At 46.9% G+C, this 13,136-nt stretch overlaps 1 protein-coding gene across 2 annotated transcripts; it reads right to left on the bottom strand.

Moving 5' to 3' along the window:
* Positions 1-69: 69 nt before the first annotated feature.
* Positions 70-12,692, bottom strand: virma (vir like m6A methyltransferase associated). Of its 2 annotated transcripts, none has more exons than XM_078095034.1 (27): positions 12,494-12,692; positions 11,907-12,019; positions 10,785-10,871; positions 9,819-9,867; positions 9,561-9,723; positions 9,314-9,433; positions 8,350-8,595; positions 7,061-7,791; positions 6,815-6,952; positions 6,497-6,723; positions 5,882-6,409; positions 5,631-5,785; positions 5,469-5,551; positions 5,071-5,164; positions 4,435-4,823; positions 4,190-4,345; positions 3,859-4,094; positions 3,522-3,771; positions 3,202-3,419; positions 2,959-3,091; positions 2,658-2,798; positions 2,414-2,568; positions 2,010-2,106; positions 1,646-1,809; positions 1,189-1,538; positions 567-713; positions 70-477 (listed from the first exon to the last, which is right to left on the bottom strand). In XM_078095034.1, the coding sequence occupies exons 1-27, from the start codon at positions 12,554-12,556 to the stop codon at positions 245-247; spliced, it is 5,466 nt and encodes a 1,821-aa protein (XP_077951160.1). In that variant the 5' UTR covers positions 12,557-12,692; the 3' UTR covers positions 70-244. The 2 variants fall into 2 exon arrangements, with proteins under 2 accessions (XP_077951160.1, XP_077951161.1); XM_078095035.1 differs by having other exon boundaries at positions 8,380-8,595.
* Positions 12,693-13,136: the final 444 nt, after the last annotated feature.

The raw sequence follows: 13,136 nt of genomic DNA, 5'->3' as shown, positions 1-13,136 counted from the left end.
AGGAACGCTTGTTTATTAGGTCATCATAGTCAATGTCAGTCCTGTTTTCTTAAAATCAAAAGTGCACGCTTTGTTACTATGATCTTTATTCTCCAAAATACAACTCATAACAAAACGTAAAACATCAACACAGTCTTTACGTCATTGCGACATCATCCACAACGTTTCCATGGCAACGGTGTATATAATATCCTTATTGGTCCATATGTTGCAGTGAGGGGCTGCAGTCATTTCAACGGTGAATTTACCTGGTGAAGGAGCGAACATGTCTGCCCCTCCCACCTCCATTCCCTCCCCCACCACTGAATTTGTTACCCTGAGATCCTCTCCCCCCTCCTCCCCCACCACCGCCGCCACCTCCTCCGCCGCCGGCAGCGTTACCGCCACCACCGCCGCCTCCTCCTCCGCTAAGCCAGGACAGCCCAGCGCCTCCTCTTCCCCTTGGGGCTCTGTCCCGTGGAGCCAGCCGATATGCACCTGACAAAAAGAGAGCGTTTAGAGTTCAGTGTTTAGAAATCCACAGAGCTAAATCCCCCAAAATGTGCGTGCTGGTATGAGCTTCATACTTGCTGGGAGTTGTCTGGAAGGCAGGGGTCCACGTGTGAAGTTGCTCTGGCCTCCACGTGGTTCACTGTAGGTTCCTCTGTGAGTGACAGCTGGAACTTGGCCGCTCCATGATGAACCACGGCCTCCGTCTCTGCGAGTGTAGTTACCTGCAGCACCGAAATACGGGGTTTAGTTCCCTCTACTGGCCGATAAGTAACTTCAAATTCAAAACTACTACTACACACCATTTACCAGTATTACACACATACTTTTCTTTCTTTTTTCAGAGGTTTCATCACATCTCATGCAGAGTATGCTCAGTTGTCATTAGATGACCTAAGAGTGGATCTTGTGTCTCGGGCTTCGGACATTCAGTGGCTATTTATGTGTTGGAGGCGGCGAGGGTGGACAGATGGAAAATTGGGGACCAAGATGGAAATAAATCCATGTCGGGTTATTCCTGATAACATCATATATGTTTTCCGCTGTATTTGAATGATGTCGAAAAAAACTCCTGAATGCTAATGTTAGGAGTCTGGGCAATTATTATACAGGCAACAAATTGGAACAGATAATAGGAACAACACTTTAACTACACTGACTCTGAAGATCATGAGCACAGACGCGTCTGCGAGGACGTACCTGACAGCAGTACACCTTTAGGCTGCGGGGGTGTGAAAAAGCGAGTCTGGCTGTGGAAGGTGCCTCTGCCTCGGTTACCAGTGAACAGTCCTCTGGTGGGGGGTTTGGGAGAGCTCTTGGGCGGCCGTTTAGGAGGCAAAAGTCCAAGAGGGGTTGTGATGTCTTTAAACTCTGCCGCCACAAAGTCATCCACGTGCATGCTGGGAGGTCGGGAGGTGTTCTGTTTGCGCTGGCGGAAGATGTCATGTGGTCGACAGAGGTTCTGTCCAAAGCCTCCGCGACCTCCGCGGCCGCGAGGAGCAGCCATGATGTGGGCTCTCTTAGCAGGCTCGATGTAGTCCGATTTACCGCTGCAGAGACGAGCACGAGATGGCGTTCAGTCGGTCGGTCGAAACAATAATCAAGAATACAGAACAAATATGGAAGCGTTTAATGCAATCAAGCGCTGGAACTATACCTCGTAATAAATGTCTCATGCTTGTGTTTGCCCAGTCGGAAGCCTTTTGGAGCCTTATTGTCGCCAGGAGAGGAGGGCTCAGACATGAAGGAGCGCTCAAGCTCCGCCTTCAGGTCCAGTTCTGGACAACACTCCTGAGCCAGACCCACCAGATCCACCTTCACCTGCCGCACAGACAAAGTGGCAAATCACAGACATACTGTTCATCCCATTGCAGACAGGCGCAGGGCTTGATAACGGTGCAACACATTTAAATCAGTGAGGATTCATCACGCTTTCATTACATAGCAGTAAAGTTGAGAGAAACACTTAACGTAAACTAATTAAGAGTCAGTGTCTTTATGACAGTTTCTTGAACACTTACCATGTCGAGGTCCGCTTCGATGTCGTCAGTTTGGAAGGGGGAGAACCACAGAGTCTTCAGCTGCTCATCCAGAGCCTCAGACAGAATGAATACCGTCCTGCAGATAACAATGCACAGAATGATATATCCATCATCACAGCCGGTTGCTTCCTCTCACTTTCGACCAAATTGATGCACACGCCACATTTTAGAACAACATCTGTAATGAGTTTGTTTCTAGTTTCAGAGAGAGATGTGGAGCATATAGCTTGGGTTGACCACATTTAGATAATCTTTCTATTACATTTCCCCGGGTGGGATGGTGAGGGCCTCCATGGGATCGGCGAATGAATTTCGACAGTAAGAAAAACCTGGTGGATTAAACCAATATTGACGGCTGTCATCCAGATTAGGGATGCTTGTACCTGTGATTAAACTGGGTCCCGAGTGCCTCGGGAGCCGGCAGAATAGGCTCGGTGTCGACTGCAGCAGGCGTGTCAGTGGCCGTTTCCAGCGTCTGCCTCAGAACAATCACAGTCTCCAGCATCGTTTCCAGTGAATCATCGTCCTTACATAGTTTCTACAGACAGAGCAACAGACTTAGTTGGGTGCCGACGCTCCATCGACATTGACTTTACAAAAAATTATTCACAAACGTATAAAATCTACCGTAATCTGTTTCTCTAAAGTAGGAAGCGGATGGGTTTCAGACTCCTCCCACTGCAGTAGAGCTTTCATCTCAGAGCCCGTTAGCAACCGCGGAGGAGAAAATACAGACTCGTCGCCGGAGCCCTGGACTTCATCTACACACTGGAGTACAACGCAGACAGATGCTCAATTAGTAATTTAGTCACACCGCCCACTTGCCCACAAATTCAGACTTAAAGCACTTTGTATGATAACTTTACACCAAAAAATCTCATATGTTCTACAGTAAAATCTTCTGTAAAAATGATGGCCAGGTACGGACCATTGTTTCTGTGTTGAGGATCTGTCTCAGGAAGTCAAGAAGAGCTGACAGCAGATCTACCGAGTCTTTGTTGAAGGCCAACACCAATCTCTTCAACAGCGAACTTAAACCAGTACCATACTTCTTCAGAGCTCTGAAACAAAGATTATGTGGATTAAGAATGGACGCTATGCCTGGTGGAAAGAGAAAGGGTTCAAAGGACAGACTGTTAATGCCAAGAAACAAGAAGAAGTTATCATTTACACTTTGAGGTGGTAGAGCCCATAGTCGTGCTCAGTGAGGAACGTCAAAGTCCTGATACAGGTGAGAAGGAGTGGAACACTGCACTCTGAAGTCCCTAAAACCTCCAACAAGGCGTTGCACACCAATGGCATCATCTCACGGACTGGAAGGGAATTGGCAAGCTGCTCTGCTTCGGACACGCAGCTTTCCCCAGGTGGAGAAACCACCAGAGAAATGTCCTGGTGAAGGAGACAGATTCCTGTTTGTAAGGTGTTTCTTTTTTTTTTTTTTTTACTGTCGGGACATGTTCAGAAGGCAGTGCGCCTTCATATTCTGCTCACCTGGTCACACAGTGACTGTAATATTGTGCCCACTAGTTCGCTGCATTGCTGCTGCGGTAAGGAGTGGCCGGCTGGTGGAACCAACAGAGAAAGCAGCAAGGGGAACAGATCGGCCACCTGTTCGTCTCCGGACACGGACCCGGACAGAAGGTGCAGTGCCGCGCTCTTACACGCTTTCTGTGACACCAGAGCGTCCATCAAGGAGAGCAGGCGCAGCACCTGGCCCCAGCACACACCTTTCCCCTCCGATCTGCAGTTAGCACATCGCATCCACTTTAGAGTACAAATTCAGAGCATGAACACAAACCACTGAGCGTGTGTGCGCTTTCCAACTTACGGCTGCAGCTCCTCCAGCAGCAGCTCCAGCACGGTCTTCTCGATGAGTAGTGCGGTGGGCGAAGATAGATCCGCCAGCTGAACGCACATTCTCCTGAGCATGGCCAGGAGAGGAGGGCAGCTGGTGGCACACACACATCTCAACGCCTCGGAGAGCACTTTCCACTGCGCCCGTATGTGCATGCTCCACAGCTTCCTTGTGTTTAAGGCTACGGCCACATCTTGGACGGATATCACCTGCGGAGCCACAGGACGCCTCATGTTTATCATTTCCAATCATCAGATGGTTGAGTACGGGACAGATGGGTGACCAGTAGGGCCAAAGGAGTTACCTGAGTGCTCTGCATGGGCAGCGGAAGAGGCAGGAGCTCAGACAGCAGCGTCAAACCAGAGAACACACCTTCCGGAGCTTTCAGCAGTGAGCCCAAAACCTCTTTTAGCATCAGAGACCACGTGTTACTGGCCAGAGTCTCCTCTGTATGAGTCACCTACAGAAAAACCCACAACATTGATTAAGACTAATAAGAAGTTTTTGCGGCTGAACAAAACACAACTGTGTTTTAACTCATTCACACACCTCTTCATTGACACCTTGCGTGAAGGTGAGCAGCACATCAACAATGAGCGCCTGCACCCTCGTCTCCTCTCCCTCCAGGCGTCCGGACGCGGGGATGGAGCACACGATCATGTGGAGCGTCACCAAGACGCTGGCCACACGGGTGTCCCGGAATTGGAACGCTCCCCCGCGCAGCAGCTCTGTCAGCATGGTGCGCAGCAGCCGCAATGTGCTTATGCAAATACTGAGGATCATGCAGCGCTGCGGCGTGGGGCCCATGTGTCCGTGCACACGCCACGGCTGCAGCAACAAGCTGCACAGCTTCTGTAGGACACGCACACACATATCCAGGCCCTCGCCGGAAAACAGTTGGACCCCTGCAAGACTCCACTTAAGATCCCTCTGCTGACCTGACGAAAGGAGGCAAACGTTGTGAGAAAAAGGCATCTCTTCTGCAACTGTGGCGGTCAAAATCAATAAACACAATAACGTTATTTTACAAGACTCATTGTGGAGCTTTTAACCAATAGTAGCTACTTGTACACATTCCTCATTAATCCACTATTAGGTAATAATTAGCCAAGGAGCACAGTTTCCTACCATTATAAGAGGACGACACCTGCAATGGCCCATTACAGAAATAATGTTTTTATTTACCTTCTACAGCGGTTGGGGGGCAGGCGATGAGACAAAGGACCCTAAGCGAAGTCACAAGTCCAGTTCCCTCAGCAGTCAACACATTTTCCATATTCTGAAGCCAAGAGGAGACACACATTCAAAACGGCATAGAGGGCTGATATTTCCATAAAGCCCGGACGAAAATAGGATACACGGCAGGTAAATGTTTCAGACTGTGAAGCTCTACACAGAACGTTCCTGTGAATCTAAAGACCTTGAATCCTTCATTTAAACAATGGACGACAAATGATGAAACGCTGCCAAGTGAAGAGAGTAATCACTCACTGAATCACTCGCAGGGTCGGTCGCAGGGACATGTTTTTAATTAAAATGTTGCCCTACTTCAGCAGTTTGTAAATGAAGGTAGAGACCTGTACCTGTTTGATGTAGTCTATGAGTGTAGGAATGCTGCCAATCTCAAAGCGAAGTTTTTCCAGTGGCTCGAGCCATTTGCTAAGTTCTGAAGGAACAAACATTTACATTGAAAAAAACAGTTGCAAATAGGTCATGACAGTGGCATGCAGCATTATAATATCTACCCTGTAACTTGGCATTGGTGTCGTCAGCTTTGGCTATGGCGAGCAGAGGGGCCGCATAGTGTTCCATCATCCTCAGTTCATTAGAGCTCTGCACCACCAGTAACACCAGCATACAGGCATAATTATATGTGACTGCTTTGCGAGCTTTGGCCTCACTTAAAGAAAAGACGACACAAAAGAATCGCAGTCATAAATCAATACACAGGGTCCTGACGTCTTTCAGGAAGAGACAGAGAAGAAGACAGCCGTACCCGTGTCCGTCCTTGCTGTGGTGCTGCAGCAGAGTGACCAGACACGACAGGTTGTTGTCCAGGCTGAGGACGTGGGCCACAGCGCTGCGCCCTGTCTGTGTGAAGGTCATCAGGTACAGCGCGTGGAGCATTCTCAGCACCTCTGCGTTGTCACCTTCCTCTAGCCCCGCTCCCCCTTCTCCACCTGCAGCCACGTGGCTCATGAGCTCCGACACACCCTGCAGAGCATGCAGCGCCTGCATTAGCCACACGCCAAATCCCTCTTCGCCGAATCCCGGCCCCGACACGCTTCCCTCTCCCCCTGTGAAGGTGGTCTCCTCGCTTTCTGCCTCGGCCATGGACCCCAGGAGGCGCAGCAGGAGGTTGGTGGGAGTGGGCTGGGCGAGGAGGAAGAGCAGACCTGACTGGGTTAGCGACAGGAAGCGCAGGAGTTCTCGAATGGCTTGGGTGACCCCTAGGTGACCCGCCGCTGCAGCTGCCGACAACACTGCTGCCATGCTCTCCAGGAAATGGCATGCATGCATGTACCTGAGAAAGGAGGACATGGAGTACAAATCAAAAATACATTTAACGTCACATACTGAATGAAGTCCGAGGTTTGTGTCTTAAGTCTACCTATACAGTGTTGGGTACGGATCGTCTCTCTCCTGTGGTCCCGTTATTCTGGCAGTAGTAGGAAAGGCTTTCCCTGGGGGCTGCACCATGCAGTGAGGGGCCGTCTCTAGCAGGTGATGCAGCTCATCCAAAACCCCGGCCAGCCGGTCAAGCTCTGCCTCGCTCACAGGAGAGGAGCTTAGCGAGGGTTCCTCCTCCATAGAGATGTCAGCATCCTCCATCTCCTCCTGACAACGATAGGCAGACATGATGATCCCGAGACGTGGACTTAAGTCAGTGCAGTTAGTGATGCGTGTGATAATATGAGTGTGCGTGTACCGGTTGGGGTTCACTCCATGCTTCTGCTGCACGTTGCAGGTCCACCAGTATCTCATACATGTGGCTTTTCTGCAATATGGTGTTGCCAGCTGTTATGACCCTCACTGTTTCTTCACGCAGGAACAGCTGGACTAAACGCTACGAGAGACATATAGCATGTTAGGCTCGCTCTCTTGTATCAAATGGTAGGCTGGGTTAAACCATCAAGAGAACATTTCCGAGTTCGTAGTACTTTGTGATGCCTACCTGATAGCCACTTTTCTCGGACTCTCCCGTGTGCAGGAAAGCCTCTGCGCCAGCGGGGGTGCTGGTCAGCGCCCCAAGGGCCCTCAGGATATTCAGCTTTAGCGTGGAGGAGACGTGGTCGGCTTGGACCAACTCCAGCAACACACCCAGGGCCCCTTCGCGCAGCAGCACCGAGAGGCCCTGTGGACACTCCGCGAGGTGTGACGCTAGCTTGGCACCGGCTTTCAACTGTCTGAGATTCAGGGCGATTGGTTGGGTGAGAGCGATCTCCATACTCAGAGCTTGGAGCGACCACTTGACCAAAACTCTGACGGCCTCCTCCATCTGGCCCTCTCCTTGTTTGATTAAATAAGCTGACCCTTTGACCAGCAGTGCGGGGGCCTGCTCTAGAGCGGTAACCCAGCGGGCATCTCTGTCGTCTCCAATGCTCCCCAGTAGTTCTTTGAGCTGTGCAACAGCCTCAGCCTCCTCTCCACCTGCGGGAGCTTCTGTTCCACCGGGGTCCCTCGGTTCCTCCACACTGGCCTTCTCAAACTGGGTATCGAAGCGGGTTTTGAATGGAGGGATGAAGTAAAGGAGGGGTCTGAGTTCTCTCTCATACGGGTCATACTGGACAGGTGGGACAGATGCCAGGTCCTCTGGAGTGTAGTCCATGTCAAAGGTGGGCAACTTGAAGCTACCGTTGTCCAAATCATCCTCGTCGCTGGAAATTTGCTCATAGCCGTCATCACCTGGAAGGCCGGCAGAGATGAAAGTGTGGATAAATTTGACAGTGAAACAATTGTGGAAAGGGTTATGAAGATTCTTCTAAACAATTAATACAATTTGTGTGTAAAAATGAATGAAAATGAGGAGGCCAGCGACGAATACATATTCCCTTGCTCATTCACAAATTCACACAACACTACACACACACATCCCTGCATCACTCCAAACATGCCAGGTCGCTTTGACATGCGGGATGTCACTACAGCACGAGCATCAGCCAGGGCTGTGAGGATGTGTGAGCTAGACCTCCACACGACAGCTTAGTAACGTTGATCATAAGCCTTCAGAATAGCCCTGGGAGGGGAGGGGCGTGGGGGCTCACTGAGAGTTCGAAGCACCGAGCGGTTGTAGATGGAGGAGGCATGCCAGAGCGTGCACACACCCTCTGTCTCTCTCTCCAAATGTCACTCAGTCCCAAATAGAACCTTCCCCTGTGGCCCCCGAGAGAGGACCCGGAGTTCAGGACCGGGCATCCATTTGGGATTGCTGACTATCCTACTCTCACGATATAACTCCCCTACCTTCCTCCATCTCCTCTTCCTCGTCCTCACCCTCATCTTCCTCCACTTCTTCTTCCTCTTCCAGGACGCTTCCCTCGGTCCGGGCATCTTCCTCCTCCTCTGGCTCCTCCTCTTCCTCCTCCTCTTCCCCTTCTTCCTCTTGTTCAGCATCGGAGTAGGTTTCGTCAGCAGGCAGAGACCTCTCAGGGGACACGGCCTCCAGGTAGTCGTCACGCCCCTCGCTTGGCTCATCTTTGACAACGCCAACTGTAAACGTTATCATAAGGGAGAACAGAGGGAAAACAGTTCACGTTACATACCCACAGGGAACATGCTAACATGCAAAATATACGGTATTTAGATAAGTAAAGGCCAACTTATGCAAAGCAGCTTAAGGTTTACGGCTGTGTTTTTGCATGTTTTAACACAATGCTCATACTTTCACGAATGCCAGCCATTATGGGAGCAAGACAGTTGTGTAAATGTTTTCTCACGAGGCAGTTAGTCATTGCTTTTCATTGATTTTGGTTTATTCAGGTAATTGGCATGCAGAGACATGCTTTGGAAATGTGACGCAACACAGTGAACATTATGTGCACTTTACTTGGAAGAGGACACGTAAGTCAGGGATTTTTAAGATCACTAAAAGCCCTCGTACCATAATGGAGTATCTGAAAATCATTTGGCACAAGCAAGATTCAGCTATGCTTTGCCTTTTCAAAACTTTGGGGCAACCCGCTGATTAACAACATTTATTGTGAAGTACACAGATTGAAGAAAATTGGGTAAACATCCAAAACAAAGGTACTTTATCATAATATATTTATGATGGTGAAAACTGTCAATTTTATAATTAAACTAGCAAGGCGATTGTAGGGTCACTAACTTTTCACTTGAATCATGATAAGCATGAACCTGACAGATTAATGAACTAACTGATTCAAACAACGATTGATATAATGTGACAGATGTGTGCAGTTCTGACCAGTCACTGGGACTTGCTCTTCATCATCATCATCTGGGGGCGGAGGCCCGGGTGGAGTACGAGGTCCTCTGGGTGCTGGTCTAGGTGGGCTACCATTGTACTGGTCATCTTTTTCCCACTCTAAAAAACAAACAAACAATTTACATTATAACAAGCAAATCCGGGGAAATAGAAAAAAACGAGTTCAGTTTGAGGAAGTGCGTGCGAAGGCGAGAGCCCTAGGTAGTTTGTGCTTCAGGATGAGCACCTTGTTTAACGAGTCGCTTGGCCCCGCTTGGCTGCTGTGGGGGTGGCGGTGGAGGGGGAGGAGGGGAGGATTGGTCATGCCCATGTGAGCGCTCGGCGGTCCCGTACACCGCTATGGTCAGACTGGTGTACCAGCCGCGCAGCACCAGGCCGTCTGTGTTCACCTGCACCCAAAAAAACAACCAAAAAAAAGCAATTTGGTCATTCGCAAATCATAAGGAAAAAATACAAATGATCTTGTTTCTACATAACCGTTTACCTTTCCACTGGGCCTGAACACGATGGACTTGTTCTCGTCATATTCCAGACTGAAGGCAAAAAGCAACACAGGGAAAAGTAAAACATCAGTGCAAATATTTACCAAGGGCAATTCTTGAACTTGCGTATGTTTGTTTATTATCGTGGAGATGTTAGTGTTGGGAAACACCATGAGACTGCAATAAGATTAAGCGGCAATCTGGGGAATTTTGAGAGTCGATTTGATCATTTTTGGATTTTGGATTTTTTAAAATATTTTATTCACATTACAATTCCAATGTCTAAATATTCTTAACAATAACAAGTTTTATTGCAATTTTTTCTATATTGTCAAACAAAATGATGGTCGTCATCAAATCTTAAAAATAAAACTGCATTATTACAACTATCTAGATCATCATTTCAGACAAACTAGTTTTTGACATTTCTCATTGACTAACTGCCTCGTGAGAAAGACACCGAAAATAGCAACGAGACTTGTTTGAAAGAAAAAACTGCCAACTCTCCCAGCAGAGAGAATAACTTGGGTGTGTCGCATTTACACTTTTCAACGTCTCTTACACAATAGCCGCCTTTCAATACAATTTGACGCTCTGGTGCTACTGTGCATACCTCTGTTATTATGAACGTGTTATAATTTTAAAAAGTGTTGGACACACTCATTCTTGTATCAGATCAGGACATGAATGTTTTGTGTGTCGCCTTCAGCTACTTTTGGGGTAAGGCTGAGTCACTGGAGAGACCAGTTAGCCAGCATCAGGACAAAGAGACTTGAATGTGGGTTGGTGCTGGTGCACACATGCACCCACCACACTGGTTTGAGAACAGGGCTCAGATGCTACCATGACTGGTTCTACAGGTGGGACAGACATCTGCACCTGAAGCACTTTTAGGACTTGACCGGGTAACCACAGAGATAGAGGAGAGGTTCGAAGAAGGAACATTGGGGGTAAAAATTCATTCTGACCTGCCAAGCCTGTGGAACGTCGGGTTGTTGGGTTTTGTGGCATTATTAAAAAACAGCTCCAACTGGAAGGCATGAGGTGACGTCTCTCTGGAATCACAGAAACATATACAAACATTGACATTGCAGCCATGGCTGCTGTATCCGGCCAATTCTATTGAATATTTAGCTACACATTCACATTGAGGTCGGCGACCGTTTGGTAAATATTGTCAATGGCCCCTTTATAAAGCACACCTGAACCATCTGTTGCAATGCAAATGATCTACCATAATTATTTATTATGTCGAGTAGTTGTTTACACTGGTGGTATCAACACCTCTATGCAAGGTATCAAAGTAGCCTTTTTGGAATAACAATTGTATTTGTCTGAATTACATTGTACAGGTACACCCAATAAGTAGCACAACAAGCGTGTGTAATATGAGACTATATGCATTTCTATTTTTATTTAATAGGCTGAATTAGGAAAAAAAGGCACAATCAGATTTTTGAATCAGTTTACTTTATCAACTGTATATCAATATTGCAAAATATACCCTGATAGAAGATGGTAATACCCTACACAGCCCCTCACTTCAGAGTCATGACCTGCTTTGGTTTGTGTATTGATGAGCACTGTGTCCCTTTATACGGTTAAATTACATCACATATACTTAACAGCCTCAGTTGGGAATCAGCAACATGCGCAAATACACTTTAAAAGATTTCATAAAAATAAAAAAAATCTAGACATTTTCAGGGGGGGGCTGTCGTAATGGTAGGGGAAACGCTGCGTAGCAAACAGATTTCTTTCAAACAAGGGTTGAGAGGCCCAACTGAGCTTTACGATACCAATACTCTCCTTTTCCCAGAACGATTATCTGTATGCCATACTTTGTATAAACAATTTTCTGTTCAGCAGTCCATAACCGGAAACATTGAAATTTGGGATAACACAGACAAAGTGTATTTGTTGTGAATCTGTCATATTATAATCAATACCACATATGATTCATTTTAACGTACTGAAAGGAACTATGCATTGCCAGGCTGCCTGATTAAGCTGCATTTGAGTTCTCTACGTGGAGCTAATAAACTGGCAATTTACAGTGTCTATTTTGAAGATTGCAATGTGGCTCTTACCCAAACGCTCTGCTGTCAGGTAAGTTGCTGTGCGCCTTAATCCCCGGAGGAATGACCCGCACTTCTGTGATCAGCACCCCGCAAGGAAACCGCACCACGTCGACGTTGGTTAACTGAAGTGAATTCAACATCATAATTAGTATAATCACTTGGGTTAAAAATCTTGACTAACCACACACGACACAACTACACAATTGAACGCGTCTTTTTCAAAGTAAAGACGACCATGGTGAGAGTTCACCGTTAACTTTTAGCATTTGCCTCTAAGCTGCGTGCAACAAACAACAGCGTCGGGGCGTTCTAGGATTTTGTAAATACAATTATATTTACCTAACTCTGAACATACTTAGTACAACCGTGGGTGCATTAAGGCAAGTGTTTAATGCAACAAAAGTGGTAAATTACAATGTTATCACAACAACCACGACACAACTGCGAATGTTAACGTTAACGTTAGCAATGTTGACATCGTTAGCTTAGAAGTTTAGCATCAATGCTAATGCTTCCGCATAGGTGATGCGGGTGTTGAATGCGGGGCAGCTCTGAAGTTGAGGTATGAGTGGGTAGTGATACTTGGGATATATTACCTCTGCACTCTGGTGTTTAAACGTATCTATAAAAAGAAGCTCCGTTAAAGTGTCCCCCGCCATTGCTTTCTTCCTCTCTGTCGGGCCAAGGGTTCACTTCCGGTGTAGTTAGTACTTCCGGAGTCAAATCAACTCCAAGGAGAATTTTCCCAAATCAACACACGTTCGTCGATACATGTTTTAATGTTGTTCTCCAAAGACATAATAAAAGCAACAAATACGTCTAAATGATATTACTTTATATTACTATTACTGTCTTGTAGTAATGCATTTTAATTTTTGTATTATTATTGTTGTTAGAGTAAAGGAAAATAATAGTCACTTATAAAACATATAATTCACTATATTATGATTATGACGATTTCGCGTTCCACACGCAACGAAGGTGACAACAATTGGCATTGCATCGTTTTCAGATGCATTTAATTAATGATAGTTTTTGAAATGTGAGTTAGAATGAAAACATGCCATGACTTTCAAAACACGTGAAATTATAACTGGATACACTCCAGCCTCCATGAATGTTAACATATTCTTTTTTCATTATATATCCATTCGGTATTACTCATACAATATTTTTGCGTGGATTTCTTTTAATTATCACAAATACAAATGTGTCGGGTGTCCTCTATTGTAAATACAC

The sequence above is a fragment of the Gasterosteus aculeatus genome, chromosome 20, assembly GCF_964276395.1.
Source record: "Gasterosteus aculeatus chromosome 20, fGasAcu3.hap1.1, whole genome shotgun sequence".
Taxonomy (NCBI): domain Eukaryota; kingdom Metazoa; phylum Chordata; class Actinopteri; order Perciformes; family Gasterosteidae; genus Gasterosteus; species Gasterosteus aculeatus.
Note: the sequence above shows the minus strand (reverse complement) of the source record. Positions and strands in the feature narration are given on the sequence as shown.

What these genes read in the sequence shown, in the direction of transcription:
- virma (XM_078095034.1), bottom strand. Translation starts at nt 12,556, where the DNA reads ATGGCGGGGGACACTTTAACGGAGCTTCTTTTTATAGATACGTTTAAA. An exon ending in ACGTTCCACAGGCTTGGCAG is followed by an intron (nt 9,868 to 10,784) that starts GTCAGAATGAAT and finishes TTTTGCCTTCAG; the next exon opens with TCTGGAATATGACGAGAACA. An exon ending in CGCAAGGTGTCAATGAAGAG is followed by an intron (nt 4,346 to 4,434) that starts GTGTGTGAATGA and finishes GTTTTTCTGTAG; the next exon opens with GTGACTCATACAGAGGAGAC.